The 22,787-nt window shown below is 49.0% G+C and overlaps 1 protein-coding gene across 22 annotated transcripts in view; it reads right to left on the reverse strand.

Moving 5' to 3' along the window:
• DYSF (dysferlin) overlaps window positions 1-22,787 on the reverse strand; it is a 224,180-nt gene that overhangs the window by 195,674 nt on the left and 5,719 nt on the right. For 8 of the 22 annotated variants that reach the window (XM_052647718.1, XM_052647736.1, XM_052647726.1 and 5 more), the window contains exon 2: window positions 981-1,036. In XM_052647718.1, the coding sequence (XP_052503678.1) occupies window positions 981-1,036 (56 nt within the window). Of the gene's footprint in view, window positions 1-980; window positions 1,037-15,136; window positions 15,426-22,787 lie in introns of those variants that run through there. The other 14 variants (XR_008200104.1, XM_052647724.1, XM_052647720.1 and 11 more) reach the window with 3 other exon arrangements.

A 22,787-nucleotide genomic window follows, 5' to 3' on the forward strand; every position in this document is an offset into this window, starting at 1 on the left:
TTGACAGCAAGAGTTGAAGGCAGCAGAAGAGGTCAGACCCCCGTGACCCCTTCCCCCCAACTCAGTTCTACCAGTCACCAGGAGCACAGCTGGGGAAAAGGCTCTGCAGGGCCCTCAGGGACCAAGATCAATGTGCTCATGGAGCAGTCAGGCCTCTGGTGACAGCATGCATTAATTCCACATAGGTCTCCGGTAATCCCAGGATCCTTCTCAGAGCAAAGGCACCCCGTGCACCTCGACCCTACCCACACAAGGCAGCCAGGGCTTCCAAAGATGACCAGGGAGCCATATAAAGAAAGCTGCTGACTAAGTCTCAAACAAGAGCAAGTTATACAGCCGATGGGAGCCAATTCTTTTGCCAATTAGAGAATGATGAACTTCTGGGCAGATAATACACTGACCAACAAGAACCTGAATGAGTGAGCAAATAAATGAGCATCTCCCAACACAGATTTAGTCACTAAAATTGTTAAAGGCTATTGCAAAATGCTTTAAGCAAATCATTTGCACAGATAAGTTACTGCCAACAGGCAATTACTTCCTGTGGTTTAAATTACCTAAACATTGTCAGTTTTTCTAAAACAATGTATTCTATGTAACCCAAACTGAAAATGGAAAAGAAAGCAAGCTGGTTGAGGAGGGGGGCAGAGGCCAGCAGGAGGCAGAGGAGGAGCCAGGGAGGGCCCTGGGGAGGAGGAGGCTCTGGGAAAAGACAACAGCCTGTGTAAGGGATACAGGCGAGCCGAACACACCCTCCACCCGGCTGGCCTGGCCAGAGAGGAGCAGAGACAGTGCACACCTCACTCCTCTCCACACTGCGGCCACAGCACAGGGCAGACCCCGGCCAGGCCACTGCCTCTCCTCCCAGGCTCCTGGTGCCCGGAGGATTCCTTGGCGAGCCAGACCAGAGCCCCTCCTCTGGATGACAACACCACTGGAAAAGCCACCAAGCCCCCTGACTCGTCCCGCAGAGGACATACCTCATTCCACACAGGGTTCACATTGTTCTTGATGACTTTGGTTCTCTTCTTCACACCTACAAGAGACACAGAGGGTGAGTGGAGAGACACACCCCACTCTGCACCTTCCCCAAGTGAGGACCAGTTCCCAGACGTGCACTGCAGCCGGCCCCCAAAGGAAACCTTACAAAACCCACAGGTCCCTGAGAATGCCCCTGGTCTGCAGTGAAAGCCCAATGCCAATCACATACATCTCTCAGCCCTGGGATGGAGAAACAGCAGCGCCATCTGAAGGATCGTCTAAAGGAAAATACCCAGCCTAACTCTTCTTTTTCTCAACATTTTATTTCTATTTATTTGTTTTGCTGCTGTGGGTCTTAGCTGCAGCACATGGGATCTTTAGCTGTGGCTGGGCACTCCTAGCTGCGGCATGGGAGGTCTAGTTCCCTGACCAGGGACCCAAGGCCCCTTGCACCGGGAGCTCAGAGTCTCAGCCACTGGACCACCAGGGAGGTGCCAGCCTGACTCTTCTTTTTTTATTTTTTACTTGTATCTGAGTATAGCTGATTAACAATGCTGTGATAGTTTCAGGTGAACAGCAAAGGGACGACTCAGTCATACATCCACATCCTCCCCCAAACTCAGCCTGACTCTTCTTGATGAGTTTGTTATTGTAACTCCAGACTTTCTAAATAAAGTCTTGAAATTGTCAAGTTTCTAAGAATGAATGATCTTCATAGAAAATATTCCATTTTTCTTTTAAAAAAATCTATCTCCACATAATGTATGATTCCATTTATGTGAAATGTTCAGAATAGGGAAATCCAGAGAGACAGAAAATAGATTAGTAGTTCCAGGGGCCTAGGGGGAGATGGGAATGGCAAATGAATCCTTCATGGAGATTTCTTTTCGGGGTGATGAAATGTTCTGAAATTAGATAATGACGATTGTACAACATTGTGAATGTACTAAAGACCACTTACACTGTACATTTTTAAATCATTAAAATGGTGACTTTTAGGGTTTGTGAATTTTACCTCAATCTGAAAAAAAAAAAATCCTTCTCTCTCTTACCTTGAAGGCATCTATCTGAAACAGGCTGTTCTACCTGCACGTGAGGGCTGGGCTGAGGGGACACAGAAGGGCTTTGGAAGAGACAAGAACTCACACTGCTGAGTGCCCCAGGCGGGAGCCTGCTGAGCCTTTCCTCTAGCGTTTGGGCCTGAGGGGTGGATGAGAGGAACAGGAGGGGCCAAAAGTGTCTGGCTTTTCCATTAAGCATCAGGACAGGAATGATTCTGTGCTTAGTAAATGATTTAAAGTGTTCAGCCAGACACAGAACTTATATTTGGGTTGGATGTGAAAGATCACTGATTCAACCCCAACTGTGCAAGACCCTTCAGTGAGAAGCCTGTGGGCTCAGCATTCACAGTGCCCTACCTGGACTGACCCTTTGAGCCTCTGGAAACATCCCCCAGGACCCCTGAGTCCTCCTCTGAAGCTGAGCACTGTCTGTTTCCTTTCTGCAGGTCCAGCCCCCATGGCCCAGTTCAGAGCAGGAAGAGAAGAGGGGAGCAGAGGGGGTCATGCACACAAGCAAGGTCTGGGGACGGATTTGGAGGAAGGAAACAATGGCTTCCCAGGTGGCTCGGTGGTAAAGAAGCCGCCTGCCAATGCAGGAGACTCGGGTTCCATCCCTGGATCAGGAAGATGCCCTGGAGAAGGAAATGGCAATCCACTCCAGTATTCTTGCCTAAGAAATCCCGTGGACAGAGGAGCCTGGCAGGCTACAGTCCATGGGGTCACAGAGTCAGACATGACTGCCTGAGCACACGTGCGTGCAACAGCAGAGAAAGGAGCAAAGAAAACAGAGGAGAAGGAAGCATCCAACGGAGGACTGGTAGCCCCAAGACCAAGATTCAGGCCCCCCGAGTCCCCTCAGAGTCCTGCCAAATCTCCCCCAGCGGCAGAGGATGAGCCCCACCCACCCCACCTCCTGCTGAAAGTCACTGCTGAGGGGAAAGCACGCGGGCTTTGAGATGGCACAGATCACCACAGAGCACTGATTTTCTCAGAGACCCCAGGGCAGCAGTTCTTAAGTTTTTGGTCACACAATGTCACTCTTAAAAATTAAGGACCCTAAGGAGAAGGCAATGGCACCCCATTCCAGTACTCTTGCCTGGAAAATCGCATGGATGGAGGAGCCTGGTGGGCTGCAGTCCATGGGGTCGCTGAGGGTCGGACATGACTGAGCAACTTCACTTTCACTTTTCACTTTCATGCATTGGAGAAGGAAATGGCAACCCACCCCAGTGTTCTTGCCTGGAGAATCCCAGGGACGGGGGAGCCTGGTAGGCTGCCATCTATGGGGTCGCAGCAGCAGCAGCAGCAGCAGCAAGGAGCTTAAGTATAACTAAGGTAACTTAGTTAAGTTACCTTAGATAGGTATCTATCGACTTTTTACTGTATTTGAGGTTAAAACTGAGGCACTTTACAATATTTATTTGGTAATTAATTTTACATTAACAAAAATAAGCCCAGTACATGTTCACATTAGTGACATATTTTTATGAAAAATAACTATAACTTCCAAAACAAAGGAAAAAGGAAAGTGACACTGTTTACTTTTTGCAAAACTCTTTAATGCCTAGCGGGATTACCATATCTTTGTCTACATTCAGTCCATTGAGGTGTCTTGTTTTAGTTGACATCTATGAAGAAAATCCAACCAGACATATAGATGGTAAAGGGGTTGCATTTTAATAAGTTTTCAGATAATTGTGGATATTCTTCTCTCATACTACACTGAAACTTGACAACTAGTATTTCTTAAAGGTTAGCTGCAGAGTGAAATTTGAAAGAAGAGTGATAAACATTTCGTACTGTTACATTAGAATCTATTGTCCTGTCTTGCATTTTGAATAAGTCCTTTACCCATGCAGGACTCTGTAACATCTTGCGTTGGTCATTTGGGAAGCAATCGCATCAGAAAGGTCATCAAATACTGGGAAACGCAAGACAGAAGTGTTCTAAAATTCCAATTTTTGTTTGAACGCTCAACTTTTATGATGGGCAACAAATGATAAATGTCAGTTTAAAGTAGCAGGCTCGCTCACTCATTTTCAAGAAAATATCTATCAAATGCCCAAGTCTGAATAATCATAGCTTGTCAGTCTTTCTTTCAAGTAAAAACAATATTCCATTTTTTAAATTTTAAAACAAAAGGCTAGTTCAACATGCCGCTTGAGCAGTCACACAAGTGCTTTTTCTTGCAACAATCATCATTTCCCCAGGTGCAGCAGAAGTGCTCTGGGCATACTTCCCAGCTCAACACAGAAAATATTACAAAAACAGGTACTCCAGAATCAAGATTAATAAAATCAATGATTGCACAGCTTTATCAGGGACATTTTTCAATATAGCTTTTCTTTTTCAAACTGTGAGTACTGGCTTTTTTTTTTCCTTCAAATTACATGTTGTTGTTCAGTCACTTAGTCGTGTCTGACTCTTCGAGACCCCATGGTCTGCAGTACGCCAGGCTTCCCTGTCTGTTACCAACTCCTGGAGCTTGCTCAAATCCATATGAGTCAGTGATGCCATCCAACCATCTCACCCTCTGTCGTCCCCTTCTCCTCCTGCCTTCAATCTTTCCCAGCATCAGGGTCTTTCCAGAGGAGTCAGTTCTTTACATCTGATGGCCAAAGTATTGGAGTTTCAGCTTCAGCATCAGTCCTTCCAACAAATATTCAGGATCAGTTTCCTTTAGGATTGACTGGTTTGATCTCCTTGCAGTTCAAGAGACTCTCAAGAGTCTTCTCCAACACCACAGTTCAAAAGCATCAATTCTTCGACGTTCAGCCTTCTTTACAGTTCAACTCTCACATCCATACATGATTACTGGAAAAACCATAGGTTTGCCTAGACGGACCTTTGGTGAAAAATACAACTAGTACAACTTTTGTGCCAAAGCCCTATTAGTATTAAGGCACCATCAGTTTCACTTTCCATTGCTGTTGCACCAGTGGTACAATTATCAACACAGTGAAAAGTGCAAACAGCATCTTAGTATTATTGTGGAAATGTGTTTAACCTTGCTGACCTGCTCAAAGTTCTGGGGATTCCCCCATGGGTCCATGTACCACAGTTGAAGAACCTCTCAGGAAATTCATTGAACATCTGTTTCCTCACCTGTAAGGTTGCCGTGCCCTTCTCCAGGGGGATCTTCCTGACCCAGGGATCGAATCCACGTCTCTTACACCTCCTGCATTGCAGGCAGGTTCCTTACCACTAGCACCACCCACTTAGCACAAGGTCATAATAATATCTCTTTACAGGGTTGTCATGAAAATTAAACAAGATAGGATGAGTGAGGTGCCTGGCACACAGCACGCTCATTAAGTGTGGGTTCGCTCCCCCTCCCTTCCCCTCTGAGCCTCAGTCTGCTGCAGCTAGTGAACGCCTACTGATCCTTCAATGCCCAGCTCAGCTGTTTCTGCTCCGATATGCCTCCCTGGACTCCCCAGACAGAGATGGTTGCAATCTGTGACAACATATATCGAACAGCAGGACAACGCTGCACTTCTATGTCTGTCTCCCAACTAGAATGCGAGCTTCAGAGGGCAGACACCATGCCTTCCTCATGCTAGGAACCCTAGACTATAGCAAGTGAGAATTGCTCAGTTGTGCCTGATTCTTTGCAACCCCATGGACTATACAGTCTGTGGTATTCTCCAGGCCAGGATACTGGAGTGGGTAGCCATTCTGTTCTCCAGGGTTCTTCACAACCCAGGAATCGAACCCAGATCTCCACCACTCCAGTCAGATTATTATAGCAAGGTGCCCAGTAATTGAGTGTGAAATGAATGTGTCCTTTTGTTTCCCAAGTTGGGCGCAAGTTCACCTCCTCACTAGAGGGCAGAACTATGCTTCTCAGGGAACGTCAGAGACTACATTCACAGTCTGGCTATATGTCAACAGACAGGGGCTGAACAGAGGCACATGGAGGGGAGATGTCCTTAGGGGGCCCAGTGATCTTATGAAAGGTGTCCCAGGCCTGCTCTGACTGAATCGCTCTGAATCCCCTTGTGGGCCATGTTGGTGTGGCTCCAGCTGGGGTTAAACACATGGCTTTGGAGTCATTCAAACAGCAGGCACTACTAAGTGACCTAAAGTAAAACTTGTCACCTCTCAAAGCCTTAGCTCCCTTGGCAGTAAAATGATAATAAAAAAGAATCTCTACTTCATTGGTTTTGAGGGGATATGAGATGCTATCTAAGTGTTCACTTCCCCTCCCTTATCAACTTTCCATGGCCTACAGGAGTAACATGGAAAATTCCATCTGCAGCCTCCCTTGAATTGTCCGCTTGGAAACATAACCTGGTGCTTCTGGCTAGTAGCAAATAAGCAGTGTCCATGTGCCAAGCCCTGTGCAAAATGTATTTTAGACATTTTCTACTTTCTACCTTCCCTGCAGATGAGAACAAAGGCCCTCATATGATTACACTAAGTCCCAGTGAGAAGGGCTGACTCTGGGACCGTCTGGATGATGTGAAGGGAGGGGCCACCGACTGGCTCTACAGCCCCAAAGAAGAGACAGAAAGAAATGAAACTTTAACCCAGCACGATCACATGACTTACAGTCACCGAGGAAAAGGAAAGCAGGCTGCTAATTAGGAAATAGTTTCTTCCTCATCATGGATTTAGACCTTCCCTGTCCTTGATCATCAGTTTTGGCCTTGAGAGATTTATGTGTATAAATAAAGAGGCTCAATAGTTAAAGACAGATGAGCGCTCACAGCTCCTGCCAGGGGTGTGGAGAGGGGATTGCAGAATTGGGGGCAGGCGGGCATCTGTGAGAATCATGCTGGAACCCTGGGGTGTCCCTCCAGACTGACTGACTCAGCGAAGAGGAATGAGCCTGCCATGGAGGACTCTTCTGTGCCCCATGGAAATTCTTCACTGGTTTTCCCCTGCCTACCCACCCCACCTCAACCCTACCTTCCTACCAGAGTCACCCATGGCTGTAGGGTAATGTTTTTCAAACTGCTCACTGGGACCCATTAGCAGCCCATGACATCAACTGAGTGAGCTGACCAATATGGCTTTGTAATGACAGGCTAGACTAGAGAAGAAAATGTCAGAGCACATCTTTCATGTGGAAGTGCTATCACTCAACACTTTCGGTTATGTTTTCACATATGTACTTATGTGTGTAGTCTATCTTGATGTAAAAGACATTTCTTGTTGTAGATAACAGTCCCAAAGTTTGAAAATGATCACTTAGAGGAAGATTGTCAGAGGAGAACTGGAGGACAAAGAAATCTTGGCCCTTGAATGTTGAGAGGCAAGGTATGTAACAGAAAAAGAAATAGTACATTGTCCTAGCCCCCTACTGGAGCCAATTCTGATTAAGACCATGGGCTGTGGGAGGGGATATGGGGAGGAGGCTTACAGACAGGAGCAAAGTGAAGGTAAGAGGACAGCCCACCCTGCCCAGCCAGCGCCTGGGGCCACCCAGCTGAGCAGTCTCCACAGAGGAGAGGAGCCTCACACATCTGACACCAGAGCATCAGACACAGCCATGGCCTCACACGAGGAACCACATTCCACCTGGTGAGGTCTACCTGTCAGCAGCCAGTTGCTGTCCCTGCTGCCGTCTGGGCCTCACGGCTCAATCACCTTTTCAAGCCCATCTTGTGGGAACAGGGCTTCCTGGATGGCTCAGCTGGTAAAGAATTTGCCTGCGATGCAGAAGATGAGGGTTTGATCTCTGGGTCCGGAAGATCCCCTGGAGGAGGAAATGGCTACCCGCTCCAGCATTCTTGCCTGGGAAATCCCATGGATAGAGGAGCCTGGTGGGCTACAGGGCATAGGGCCGCAAAGAGTCAGACATGCTCAAGCTACTGAACACAGAGCACTTGTGGGGACAAGCCCCTGTCAATGGTCTAGGACACTTGTGAACCGCCCCCACTGCCAAGGCCTGGACACACAAGGATGGGGGTTACTATGTGGAAGGGAGCACCCCAATCTCTGGCAGAACAAGCGGGCAGTCTCCCCATAGCAGTGATGGGACAGACTCTCTCCCCCTACACAATGATGAGGTCGAGGTACATTTCTGAAGCAGACAAAATGCTCGTATTTGTAACACTCATTCAGTGGAATCTTCAGAGCTGGTGAGATCACAGAGAAGATAAATGCCAAAGCAAGGGTCTTCACTGAGGGTGCACATCACAGTCTGTAACCTGCTCCCATGTTTCTAACATCTGTCCAAAGAGGGCTTACACAAAGGCTGAGGAATACTCGTCCATTTCCCATCGCATCTCAAAGGCACCAAGGCCCAAATGTCCATTGACAGATGAACAGATAAACAGAATGTGAACAGAATGGAATATTGCTCAGCCTTAAAAAGGAAGGAAGTTCTGACACAGGCTGCCACATGGATGAACCCTGGAGACATCATGCTAAGTGAAATACCACCTCCAGGTGGGAGATGGTGAGGACACAGCAGCAGGCCTGGGGTCTACTGACCAGCAACTGGGAGGGGAAGGGGGCTGGAGCAAGAGGAGAGCCCATCTCAGATTCTGACATGGATGCACTCAGGGTGGCTGGAGGGGCCGTTCGCCTAGAGACGGAGCAGACGGAAGAGGAGATGGGGTGTCTGGGACTCACAGAGAGGGAGAGACGGGCTGTTTCTGCCCGCGAGTCAGGTAGCAGATCCACTGTGGAGATGCAGGGCACCTTTAGATCTTGCAGGCAGCCTCAATGCAGCCTCTCATTTACTCCACAAATATATTCTTAAATATTTGGGGGAAGCAGGGCCTGCTCCGGGTGTTGCACTGCTGCTAGGAGACCTTCTTTAGTCGCAGCAAGTGAGGGCTACTCTCTGCTGCAGCGCCTGGGCTTGTCATTGCAGTCATTCCTCCTGTTGGCGAGCACAGGCTCTAGGCACTCGGGCTCGCTAATTGTGGCACACAAGCTTGGTTGCTCCGTGGAATGTGGGATCTTCCTGGACCAGAGATCAAACCCTTGTCTTCTTTATTAACAGGCAGATTCCTGTCTACTATACCACCAGGGAAATCCAGTCCACAAATATTTATTGAGGACTTGCTCTGTCCTGGGCACTCTCTTGACACCTCATTAGAATACCCATTAGATAAGCAAAGCGATAAGAATTCAAAGTTAGCAGCAGAAATTAAAACATGGTGGAAATTGAATGGAGAAAAGGTAGTGTTGGCTTCTGCTGAAAGAAGGTCTGCTTTACTTCTCAGCACAGATACCCCCAAACAAAAAGGGTCGGCAGACTCAGATAACTCTGATACTGGCCCGCCACCTGGTCCCTAACTCAAGCCTGCACACCCTGAGAGCGGGCAGCAGTCACTCCCCGCCTTCCCTACGAGAGCCCTACTTTTCTCATCTCAAGAACTCCCATCCCAATCTCCACCTTTCTAAATCTTAACTGAAAATATACTTTCCAGAAAACAAGTAGCCAGGAAAGAGTGGAGGCAAGTGGATACACGGGCTATGATGGAACGCTGTCTGAGAAGAGACGTCTTTAAACTCAAAAGGCCAAATAGAACTTTGAAAGATAGTTCTATTTGAAACTATCAAAGATATTTGAAGATATTTGAAACACCAATGACAAAAATCTTAATGTCCTTAATATGTAAAGAATACTCACAACTAATTAAGAAAAGGACAAACATCTCTTCCCTCCCAAACTGGGCAAATTAAAAAGCAGTAGGGACTTCCCTAGTAGTCCAGTGGTTAGTAATCCACCTGTCAATGCAGGGGACAGGAGTTAATCCCTGGTCCAGGAAAATCCTACATGCTGCAGAGTAACTAAGTCTGCATGCCACAACTACTGAGGCCAAGCTCTAGTGACCACGAGCCGCAACTATCCAAGCCCGTGCATCACTGAGCCTGTACCCTGCAACAAAAGAAGCCACTGCAGGGAGAAGCCTACGCACGGCAACTAGAGTAGCTCCTGCTCGCCTCAACTAAAGGAAGTCCACGCGCAGCAATGAAGACCCAGCACGGTCAAACATAAATAAAGTAACTAAATGTTTTTAATTTAAAAAGAAATTCATTAAGAAATAAATACAAACATGCAATAATATTGAAACATCACAAATACTACTTGAACCTAAGAAACTGTTAAAAATTTGCATGATTACACTTTGTGTTAGCAGAATTATAAGAAAATAAGCCCCTAAACTCAGCTAATGGGAAGATAAAGTTGATACAGATCATGAGGAGAGCAATTTGGGAAACACAGCAAAGTCTTAAATATGTCTATCACCTCTGACACAGCAACACCACTTCCAGTACTTACCTAAAGGAAATTATTAAATATCTGGGCAAAGATTTAGCTGCCAGGATTCTTCTTGCAGAGACACTATAACTTAAGCATTGGATATAAATATTAAAAATTGATACAACCTAAACATTCTTCAATAGGGGGTTGATTAACTGAATTATGGTGCACCCATATAATAAAATAAAAATGAAAAGTGTGTCGAATATTTACTGACATACAAAAATCTCCCTGGCTTATTACTGAGTGAAAATGTAAATAAGCAAACATTTGAAAAAGATATCTGAATAAAATTATTTTAAACAAAAGAAAGAAAACGATATCTGGATAGGATTACCTCTAGAGAGGAAGGCAAGGGGTCTGGGGACTTCTGGTGGGCGGTTGGGACGAGTAAGGTTCAATTCCTTGACCTGGGCAATATACATGAGTATCCCCTTTGTAATTTATCCATTAAAGCGGGGTCCCTCAACCTTGACCCTCGGTAATTCCTTGTTGTGGGTACTGTGGGGCCAGCTTGAGCACTCTGGGATGTTGAGCAGCATCCCTGGCCTCCCCCCATAGTAGATGCCAACTGCACCTCATCTCTCACTCAGTGGTGACAACCCAACATGTCTGCAGACACTGCCAAATGCCCCTGAGGAACAAACCACCCCCAGCTGAGAACCGCTGCATCAAAGTGTACGTGTGTATTTTATGCACTTTCTTAGGTGTTAAATTTCACACTAACATTGCTTTTTTAAAGAAGGGCAAAAAGAATCTTGGTAGAAATATGCCAAATTGTTAACAAGTTAGTCTGAAGCATCAGAATGGGGGGGGGGGGGCTACTTTTTATTGTTATCTCACGAAAGTGAAAATGTTAGTCACTTAGTCATGCCCGACTCTTTGTGACCCCATGGACTGTAGCCCAATAGGCTCCTCTGTCCATGGGATTCTCCAGGTAAAAATAATGGAGTGGGTTGCCATTCCCTTCTCCAAGGGGTCATCCCGACCCAGGGATTGAACACGGGTCTTCTGCATTCCAGGCAGATTCTTTACTGTCTGAGCAACCAGGGAAGCCCCATTCCTTTCTGTAATATATCCCTTTTTTTTTTTTTTTAACACTGACTACATACTGCTGCTACTGCTGCTAAGTCACTTCAGTCGTGTCCGACTCTGTGCGACCCCATAGACAGACGCCCACCAGGCTCCTCTGTCCCTGGGATTCTCCAGGCAAGAACACTGGAGTGGATACTAAGTTTATCTAAAGAAAATGAGCTACTGTCAATGCTTTAAAGTTCGTTTTTTTACTCAAAAGTCCAGATTCAGAGAGTCCAGTGGCCCTATACAGGTAAGTCATGTGGGTCCACCTACAGATGGTTCTATAAGATTCCCCAGAAGATAGAAGTGAGGGGAGGGAGAAGAGAGAAGGAGTAACTGGTAAGACAGAGGGAGGAAGAGAGGACCTGGATGGGAGGAGGCAGAAGGAAGGGGCAGACATGATTCGGGTTCTGGCTGGGGAACCTGGGGGAAGCAGGGTAGAAAGTTACCAAGTGGGGGCACAGGAGAGCCGACCCTCAAGGAAATAAGATGTCTGAGCTCTAAGGGAACAGGGATCTGGTTTTGTTCTTGGATGTATCCCCAGACCCCCAAGCATCACCTAACATGCAGTAGATGCCCAATAAAGTATTTGTTCAGTAACAAAATGAGTGAATGAAAGGATATAAATCATGACTGTAGAGGGTGGAAAATAGAGAGGGCAGAAGAGAGATACAGATCATTCAATGCTGTAGGAAATGAAGCTGTTCATTCTCAAAGCTGGTCAGTGAGCTATCTCTACCACAGCGCAGGGACTCGTAGTAGTTAGTCATGCTAACTAATTAATTAATACAAGAACAAAGGGATGGTAAGTACTCATTAAAAACCTCTATCCTAAAGCCCCAAGAGAGGGAACCCAAAAAAGCACCCTCAGAGTCCAACCTCCCAGAGCTCATAGTCTATTTTGGGAAGCAGGTCCTGAAATTACATCCGAGCCTGAAATGCCAGGAACAACTGTGAGACAAGTGGGCCTGACCAGGCGCCTGTACCTCGGACTCCGGATGGGAACCCAGCACACGGTGCGGCGGCCTCTCTGCAAGCAGGCCAGTCCCCTCTGTGCTGTGACGGGCTCCAACAAGGGTTCTCACCCCACAATTACGCTTCCTGAACATTTGGAGATTTTTCAGAAATACCTGTAGCTGGGCCCCTCCTCCCAGAAACTCAGCTTCAAGGCAGGAAGAACAAGGAGTCTGGCTGTGGTCTTTTAAAAAGCTCCTCCATGCAATTCTGATGTGCAGCCAGGGCTAAGTACCCCAGGCTAGAGGATCTGTAAATTCTGGGTCTGATTTCAACAGCCTCTTTCCCTAAGCATCTGCTCAGCCCCAAACTCCAGCATGAATATCCCGATAGGGTGGGAGGAGTCACATTAATTTCACCTTTCATCACATCTCACATCAATTTCTCTCGAGATGTGGTTCCAAAATGACCTGCCTCAGGTGTGGAAGTGCTAATTCTTAGGTCACTTCCATCTGCTGCATCAGAACTTCTACGGAGGAGACCCAGGAATCTGTCTGTCAAGCACACTCTCCAGAAGACTCTAAGGCACAGTAAAACATAAGGACCACTCTCCCCCTGTTGAGACCCCCGGCACGTCTGGAAGATGGTGAGAGACTGGGCCAGAAGGGGCACACACTAGAGAACACACCCTGTTTGCCAGCACTGGGAATCCTGGTGAAGTTGCTACCCTCAAGGAGCCGCGAGATCTTAACTATGGAGCAAAGTACTGAGCACCGGTCAGCTGGGGTGTGTGCACCAGAGTGCACACAAGGTGTGCAGACAGAGGGCAACAAGGTGCTGTGCATCCAGAGAGGAGAGGCTAAGGACAGTCAAGGGACTTCTGGGTGTCTTCTCGGAGAAGGCGGCATTGTAGCTGGGCTTTGAAAGATGAATAGACTTTGAACACTTGGAGATGGTACATCCCACTATATTTCAGTTTTGCTAGGAGCTTATCAGTGGGAATAAATGTGTGTGTGTGTGTGTTAGTCGCTCAGTCGTGTCCGACTCTTTGCAACCCCATGGACTGTAGCCTGGCAGGCTTCTCTGTCCATGGAATTCTCCAGGCAAGAATACTGGAGTGGACTGGAGTGGATTGCCATTCCCTCCTCCAGAGGAACTTCCTAACCCAGGGATCGAACCCTGGTCTCCTGCATCACAGGCAGATTCTTTACCATTTTTCTTTACTGAATAAATAGTAAGGCGTTATAAAGGGTGGGGAATGCAGAGCTGGGGAGAGGACAACAGGTGCACGCGCTCAGTTGGGCAGGTTCAACTGCAAAGAGGGACCTCAGTAGATTTGGACTCAAGGGCACGGCCCACTCAAGTGCTCCCTGCCATGACTGGGACACAGCATTTAATTAACTTCCCCAGGTTTCCATTTCCTTGCCTGCAGAACAGGGAGATTAGAAGCTACGACACAACTTTTGGACAACCAGGGAAAGAGAGTGGCGAAAAGATGCAGAAGAGATCGAAAGCATCTAGGAGACTCGAGGCTGATAAAGGGCCCTGGGCTCAGGGTCCTTGGGAAGTCTTTCCCAGCCAGTTGGCCCTATAATTTCATACAAGAATGGCTTAGTCGGAATCTGAGCCTAAGGGACAGCTAGGGACCTCGTCTTGACACTGCATTTCATAGTAGGCACTCAGGAATACCACCAAGTAATGGAAGTAGAAAGGTTTTCTAAACTGTTTCAACTCACACTTTTCAAAAAAGGAATAAAATGTAAACCGTCCCATAACAAAGAATAAAAGCTACAGTCAGCTCTCACTTTGCCTAACTGTGTCTTTCATCTATGGTTATCAATATATTTTGGGGGGTGCTGGGGGAGCAGATGGATATCGTGGGTCAGAACTAAAGAGCCGCCATGGTGTCCCCACCTTTTCCAAGCCTCCTGAAACCAACCATTTATCCCTCTACGTTTGACCACCTTTTGTGCTGCGCAAATTTTTAATTCCATAAAACCACAGGATATTTGTACTTCCACAAAGCCACAGGATATGGTAAGAGGAAAACCCTCTCCCCTTTCCTTAATTATCTTTCTTTGCGGAACTGGGGTCCTGACTCACAGCCATTGTTCCTTCTCTTAATTTTGACAGGTCCTTCCTCTTCGCTTTCCCCTCCCGAGACACCTCCTCCCACGGGAATGTCCGCCTTTAAGTGAGGGTTAAGGGTGTCTCGTGAGAACGGGGCGGGCATGAGTCCTTTGGGGTGTTCTCCCCAAACGTAGACGCTCTCTTGACTACCCACAGACAGACATTTAGGCTCTTGGCATTTTAAAAGATTTTCTAAAACACTAGAAATTCTTTGTATCAAGGCCATATCCGCCCTATTCTATCCCCTTTCCTCCCAACTGAGACGAATTCAAGGCGGCCAGTGTTGAAGATGGACGAATGAATGAATGAAACCAAGACACAGCTCTCACGGTCTCCACGCCCAGTTTCTAAGCAGTCCTATTCTCTCTCTCTGCATTCATCCCCCAACCCACCCTCATCACTGCCTGCTAAGGGCTCGCACGGTATTACCCCTGAGTATCGGTCTTAGAAGTGCAACTATCGACATATTACGGCGCTTTCGGTTTCCAAAATTTCTGAGCACCATGGCATTTTTCTTGCTCGACTGCATCCTCCTCGCCCCCTCTGAAGAAGACAGGACCGAGATTCCCCTGAGATTTCTGTCCTCGCTGACAGGGGAGGAAACCTTGGCCTGCTTAGTGCGGTAGCTCGGGTGGCCGACCCAGCGGTGCGCGCGCTGGCGGGTGGCGCGGGCGAGCGGGCGCGGCGGCCACGGGGCTCTCACCTCGGAAAGTCAGGCTGGCGACCGGGTCGCTGCGCCGGTCCTTCTTCAGACTGGGGAGGTTGCTGGCCCTCACCAGCTGGCAGCTCAGCATGGTTCGGCCGGCCCCCGCCGAGCAAGCGCCCGGCTCCGCAGCAGCCGCGCCAAGAGGAGCGAGCTGTCGCCTCCGCTGCGCCTCCGCGGACAAGTCCCGACGCCTGGGAGAGGCCGCGGAGAGGACACCGGACACCCGCTGGGTGGACCCTCCCCTCCGGCCCCCTGTGGGCCCGCCCTGCCGGCGGGGGGCGGGACCGGCCAGAGCTCAGACGGGCGCTGGCGGGGGCGCTGGTCCCCTCCGCCGGTCCCCGCCCCCGCCAGGAATGGAAGCGCCGTTGACGCCGGGCGCACCGCTCGGCTGAGCAGCAGGGAAGCGGCAGTCAGTACCATCCCGGCTCCCGGCGCGGCCAGCGCGCCTGGGCCCGAAGCGCACCAGGGCCGACCTCTTGTCCGCGGCTCTCCTGCCGCTGCGCGCAGGGTGGCACGCCGAGGAACTGGGTGTGAAGGCGCGAGGTGGGCGAAAGCCGGCTGCAGGGACCAGAGTGTGTCCGCGGAAAGCTGCACGCGCTGGGAGCGCTAGAAGAGGAGAGGGCCGAACGGCCGGGGGCCTGACTTCTGGCCCCCGCGCCGCTCGCCTTGGCCCACCCTCGGTGCTCCCGGAGACCCGAGAGACTCCGACGGTCGAACTCTCGGGAAGGGCCTCTGAGCCTTCTCAGATCAGTGATCTGGGGTCACTCATCTCCGGAGGCGGAGGTCCGTGTCCTGTTCTCTTGGAGCTGCCCTTGAACATCCCGACAGCAATCTCTAGGCCCCCTGCCCTCGCCGCGGGGGGAACTGCTTTTAGTGTGAGCCTCGAGCGGTGACAGCCTTCAGCACGCGTTCCCCTGTTAAGTCTGGTTCCTTTCCAGCTGACGACCACAGGTGGCGGGCTTCCCACCTCTAGACCTGCGCCGAGCGCCCGACAGGCACTGCCCTTCCTCCCACCTCCCAAGTGCCCACTAGCTTCCTCACTCGGCCTCCGTTCCGTGACCAGTTATCACCATTCTGCTGCACAAGGCCCCAACTCTCTTCCCCTTGTCTTGTTTTGAGTTCAGTTCAGTTCAGTCGTTCAGTCGTGTCCGACTCTTCGCGACCCCATGAATTGCAGCACACCAGGCCTCCCTGTCCATCACCATCTCCCGGAGTTCACTCAGACTCACGTCCATCGAGTCCCTGATGCCATCCAGCCATCTCATCCTCGGTGGTCCCCTTCTCCTCCTACCCCCAATCCCTCCCAGCATCAGAGTCTTTTCCAATGAGTCAACCCTTCTCATGAGGTGGCCAAAGTACTGGAGCTTCAGCTTTAGCATCATTCTTTCCAAGGAAATCCCAGGGTTGATCTCCTTCAGAATGGACTGGTTGGATCTCCTTGCAGTTCAAGGGACCTTCAAGAGTCTTCTCCAACACCACAGCTCAAACGCATCAATTCTTTGGCGCTCAGCCTTCTTCACAGTCCAACTCTCACATCTATACATGACCACAGGAAAAACAATAGCCTTGACTAGGCGGACCTTAGTCGGCAAAGTAATGTTTCTGCTTTTGAATATACTATCTAGGTTGGTCATAACTTTTCTTCCAAGGAGTAAGCGTCTTTTAATTTCATGGTTGCAGTCACCATCTGCAGCGATTTTGGAGCCCAAAACAATAAAGTCTGACACTGTTTCCACTGTTTCCCCATCTATTTCCCATGAAGTGATGGGACCAGATGCCATGATCTTCGTTTTCTGAATGTTGAGCTTTAAGGCAACTTTTTCACTCTCCTCTTTCACTTTCATCAAGAGGCTTTTTAGCTCCTCTTCACTTTCTGCCATAAGGGTGGTGTCATCTGCATATCTGAGGTTATTGATATTTCTCCTGGCAGTCTTGATTCCAGCTTGTGCTTCCTCCAGCCCAGCGTTTCTCATGATGTACTCTGCATAGAAGTTAAATAAGCAGGGTGATGATATACAGCCTTGACATACTCCCTTTCCTATTTGGAACCAGTCTGTTGTTCCATGTCCAGTTTTGACTGTTGCTTCCTGACCTGCATACAGATTTCTCAAGAGGCAGGTCAGGTGGTCTGGTATTCCCATCTCTTTCAGAATTTTCCACAGTTGATTGTGATCCACACAGTCAAAGGCTTTGGCATAGTCAATAAAGCAGAAATAGATGTTTTTCTGGAACTCTCTTGCTTTTTCCATGATCCAGTGGATGTTGGCAATTTGATCTCTGGTTCCTCTACCCTTTCTAAAACCAGCTTGAACATCAGGGAGTTCACGGTTCACGTATTGCTGAAGTCTGGCTTGGAGAATTTTGAGCCTTACTTTACTAGCATGTGAGATGAGTGCAATTGTGCGGTAGTTTGAGCATTCTTTTGCATTGCCTTTCTTTGGAACTGGAATGAAAACTGACCTTTTCCAGTCCTGTGGCCCCTGCTGAGTTTTCCAAACTTGCTGGCATATTGAGTGCAGCACTTTCACAGCATTATCTTTCAGGATTTGAAACAGCTCAACTGGAATTCCATCACCTCCACTAGCTTGTTTTGAGGCTCCAGCATTTTCAAGTGACTGCCACCTGGTGAAATCCAACTTCCCCTCCTCCACCCCGTCCCTTAAGTGCTAACTGGTATTGGAGAATAACACAGCTACCCTGCCAGCATCACCTGCTATGTCTCACCCCAGACTCAGGGGGATCCTGACTGCCAATAAGCAGTGACCCTACATGGCTGCAGTCTCTTCAATCACACTCTCTCCTAGACAACTATTTCATACTTTTCGCTCCCCAAATTTACAGCACCCCATCACCACCCTCACTCTCAGGGTGCTTACTGTATGCAAAGGAGAGAACGTCCCCAGGCTCCCAGTCTCCTAAACCCCACCAGCTTCTGTGCCCAAACCTTTTGCTCTCCTGCTGTTAATAAATGAATCATTTGTACTCCAAAGCCCGGCTAGGAGCTTGGGCACTAGATCCTACCCCCCTCACCCACTCAATGACAAGTCTAAGGCTGTCCTCTCCCCAATCTTAAAGGCCATGCCTCCTCAGGTTGGCTTCTGCCCTCTTCCTCCTGATTCTTCCACTCTCCCTGAATGACCCCACTCACTCTCATAAGGCAATGGCCATTTACTTCCTCTCCAACATCCAAAGTTCCTCTCTCTCAACAGAACCCAACCATTTGGGTACTACTTCCAGCCTTAGCTCCAGATCCTGACCTAAGCCCATCACCTGGCAATAGCTATTGGTTCAGTGATGGGTATATATGTCCCAAGTTGTTCTCCTGGAGGGATAGTTTGTTCTTCGTGACTGGACAAGCCCAGCTCCCTCTCCCACTTTGTGAGAATAAGGAAGCGTGTAGATCCAATTGTCAGCCAGCTCTAAGATGTAGCAGACACCAAGGACAGCAGACCAGAGAAAAATAAAATGGAGTCTGCCTGTGTCCAGGATGCCTGGAGCTGTCCACTCTATGTGCCCAGAGCCCACTGGGTCTCTGGATCATACTGGGGCCTGTTACTAATGGGGCTTCCTCCCCAGAGGACTTGTATTGGGAATGAAGATCACTTTAAGATTGTTTATTATTAAAGTCATTTTGAGATAGGATTTCACTTACAGCCTAAATCGTCCTTGCTGACTTCGGTACCGTCTATGTGCCCACAGCATCCATGTGCCTCCACATGGGAGCCAGGTGATCGTAAACATAATCAGTCACACACACACTCTCTGTAAAATCCCTCCAAGGCCTCCCATGCTCTTGGAATAAAGCCCAACTCCCTTTCCCCTGCATACAAGGTAGGACCACTCAGCCCCTCACTCCCTGAGCTCCAGTGACTTCTCAGTTTCTGGAATATTATGAGCTCCCTCCAAACTCAGAGCTCTCCTGCCTTCCCCCTTCTTTTAAAGGGCCACCCCCACTCATCCTTCAGGCCTCATTGCTTCCATGAGAAGCCTCTGACCTCCTGATCTAGGTTGGGTCTTCTGGCAAACCACTGCACAACAGCACTTTTCCTTCTTAGCTCTCATCCCAATTGTAAGCAACACCTATTTGTTTAATTGCTGGTTTGATGTCTAGCTAGATGGTGAAGTCGGTCGCTGGGGGGAGAGACCAAGGTTGTCTCAGGCAGCCAGATGTTCCCAGTGAAAGCAAGGGCCGGCCTGTGGTTCGTGTGGTGGACACTGTACTTGGCTGTGTCCCTTCCACCCTAGGATATGGTTAGGCAGGCAGGTCTCAAAGAGGATACTACTGCCCTCTATGGGGAATTTTGGATATGATGACTAGGGATATTTTTTACCATCACAATGATTCCTGGCTTTGCTGTTTTCCCCAGCACACTACACCCTGCCCCCCAGTCCTGCTCTAATGGGTCAGAGGCAGCATAGGAAATCTGTGGAACTTTTACAAGCACTTGGCTTATGTTCGAGGAACAGTGTCTTCACACACTTGCTCTGTACACCAGAAAAACAGCAGCTGGTGGCATGGGCCCTGGACACTTCCTGAGGCTTCTTTTCCCATCCCAGCTTCCAACTTCACTTCTCCCTGATTGGATGGTTGACTGATCCCTTGGAGACGTCATCCTGGAGCCAAAACCTCAAGGGGGCTTCCTCCCAAGGGGACTTGCATCAGGAATGTAGCTCTTGTGGACAGCGTGCTGAGATCTCCACTTGTCCCCCTCAAAGTCGTTCTCCCCTCCTTCCACAGAAATGTTCCAAGGACTCCAGCCTGGACACATGGTCACCCACACAGATAGACTACATTTCCCAGAATTCCCTCATAGCTAGATGTGGCCAGGAATCCAAGTGACGACCTATACGATAGGAAAGTGTTACTCTCTCAGCTGTGTTCCACTCTTTCAAGCCCATGGACTGGGTTACTCTTTGCAAACCCTGCCAGGTTCCTCTGTCCATGCAATTCTCTAGGCAAGAATACTGGGGTTGCTATTCCCTTCTCCATGTATCTTCCTGACCCAGGGATCTTACTGGGTCTTCTGCGTTGCAAGTCGATTTTTTTTTTTTTTAAAGAGAAACATTGTGTTTAACGGTAGAAGTTAGCCCACTGCAGCACTGAGCATGGCCTGGAGTCAAAGCAGCAGGGGCGGGTAGGTGACCTCCATGGAGCCTCACACGGTGAAGAGGATGAGGAGGGTGACCATCAAACAGAAAAGCCCCATAGCCTCAGACAGGACAAAGCCCAGAGTGGCGCTGGAGAAGAGCTGCTGCTTCAGAGATGGGTTCCTTGCATAGCCAAGGATCAAGCTGCCAAACACTGTTCCAATGCCGGCCTCTGGACCAGTCATACCAACTGTGGCAGCCCCAGTGCCAGCACACTTGGCCGCTGTGTCAATGTGCCAGGAGACGACACTGGTCTGGAATTTCTGTCAAGCCACCTGGAGTGAGACACTGCTGTAGGAAGGCTGTTCAGATGGGCTGTTTGGCCTACTCAGGAAGGAGGCAGACATAGGCCTGCTCAGACCCCTGGTACAAGAGCACCTCAGAGCGGGAGGAATGAGCAGTACTCCAGTGGTCCACATTTTTTTCAGTCTATTCCCATGGTCCGGCTGCCCCTGCTCAGACCACAGCACTCGCCTAGCTGAAGATGACTGACTCACACCCCGGCTTTAGCTTTAAGCACAGGCAGATTCTTTACCCTGCGTTGCAGGCAGATTCTTTACCCTCTGAGGCACCAGGGAGGCCTCAGTGAACAGGAAGGCTAATGCTGTCCTGCCCAGGCTGCAGTGGAAATATATCCCAAATCATCATATCCAAAATACCCGCTGGGAGCAGTACTATCCTCTTTGAGAACCACTGGTTTAGCCTCATCATGGTATGGAAAGGACACTGGAGAGCCAAGCACAATGTCCACCACACCAACCATGTTGTCAAAGGGACCACAAGGTATAGCAGAGAAACAGGACAGAAGGATGCGGAGGCCTGGGCAGCCCAGTGGGTCAGAACGTTACCAGTCAGGGCTGCCTACGCAGCAACCATTATGAGAGTGACCATCATGCATGCCCCCCCACCCCCCACCCCCCGCATCAGTTAAGGTTTGCTAACTAATGGCCAAATGTGCATCCTACCTAAGGGCCCAGGTAAGGGCAGCTCCTCAGCACCCTAGACAAATCCAGCCCCACTGCAAAGGCGACAGGGCCGGCTTAGGAGTCCCCATTGGGGAGCAAGTGGGTAAAGGTGTTCTTGACCTACAGTGGCTTGAAGCAGGGTTTCGGTTCTCAGTCAGAGACTGAAGTCAGGCTACAGTAATTAACGAGAGCTCTGAGTCCTGGCCGCTAGACCACTGGCCACTGAAACGACCCTGGCCCATTTGGCTTTGTGGAAAATGAATTTCTACAAAGAAACGAAGTAGGGAAACAGTGTTTACAAGGAGGCAAAAGAGTACACGTGGACAGACACACAAGCAGGCTGAGAGAGCTGCCCCCTCACGGTAGTTTAAATTGCTTTTATGGGGCATTTCTTCTGGGTTTCCTGTAGCCAGTCATCTTGCTTTGCCTTGTTCTGATCCGTACTTGGTTTATCTCAGGGTCCTCCCATGTGTGTGTGCATCTCTTAAGCCAAGATGGGTTCTAGCCAAGAGGCCTATGGGTAGGCTGACATCACTTACTATGGGGTGGAGGCCCCTCCCTTTTTGACCTCCAAGGAGCTTTTCTGCACATGTGTAACTGGAAGGTGTCCTTGATTTTAAGAATGAGGAATATGTGGTCTTTGATCTCTTATCTAGTCATGCTTTGCTTCTCCTCCCTCCTGCTGTTTTGGGGTATCTGTCCACAGCAGACAAAATCTAGCTGTTCAGCCTGGGGCCTATCTCCTGCCTGAAGGGGACCTGTTTTGAAGCTGAGTTTGCATAGCAAACCCAGTTTTTACTTAATATTTCATGTTAACCACAATGACATTTCAGAGCTAACAGAGGTAAGAGGGGAGGGGACTAAAGCTCACCCCTGCTGTCCCAATGGTGTAGTCACAGATAGGTGCTGCCTGATCATCTCAAGTGAGGAGGCTGGCTGCCTGTTCCCTGAAGAGACACAGACCAAGTCTCCAGGATTAAACACAACACCATCAGATGCTACCACTGATGCTGTCTGATGCTGTCTCCCGGGACACACCCAGCACAGAGACCCGTTGTCTTTGATCAACACAACGTTTTATGACAAAATTGTACTTTAAACATTATGAGATCTGGATTTATAGCATCCTTTGAAAAATCAGAACACCTGGCACGCGAGCCCTAGTTGTCTGCCTAACGCTGATTAGCTGGCACCTCTGGCTGGAAGTGAGCGTCTCAGCTCGCCCTACACCACCACTCACCCAGATAAGCATATGCTCCTCCCTCTGGCCTTAGTTTTACCACCTGCCATGCTCCCCTGGGGATGTGGGCTTATGACCCTCTTCTGTCCCCTATTTGGGGTCCTTCCTACCTGCCAGTCAAGAGGAGTTACTTCAAGGAGAGCCCCTTCTTGTTCTTGGTCCACTGGTCTCCTCTAGCTCAGTTCTCTTAATGTCTGGGCCTTGTGTTTCCTCAAGGCCTCACATAGGGTATCCAGGAAGCAAATAAACCTTGCCCTCTGCTTCCAATAACACCAACCTTGAAATGAACACTCTG

The sequence above is a fragment of the Budorcas taxicolor genome, chromosome 11 (genome assembly GCF_023091745.1).
Source record: "Budorcas taxicolor isolate Tak-1 chromosome 11, Takin1.1, whole genome shotgun sequence".
Lineage (NCBI taxonomy): Eukaryota > Metazoa > Chordata > Mammalia > Artiodactyla > Bovidae > Budorcas > Budorcas taxicolor.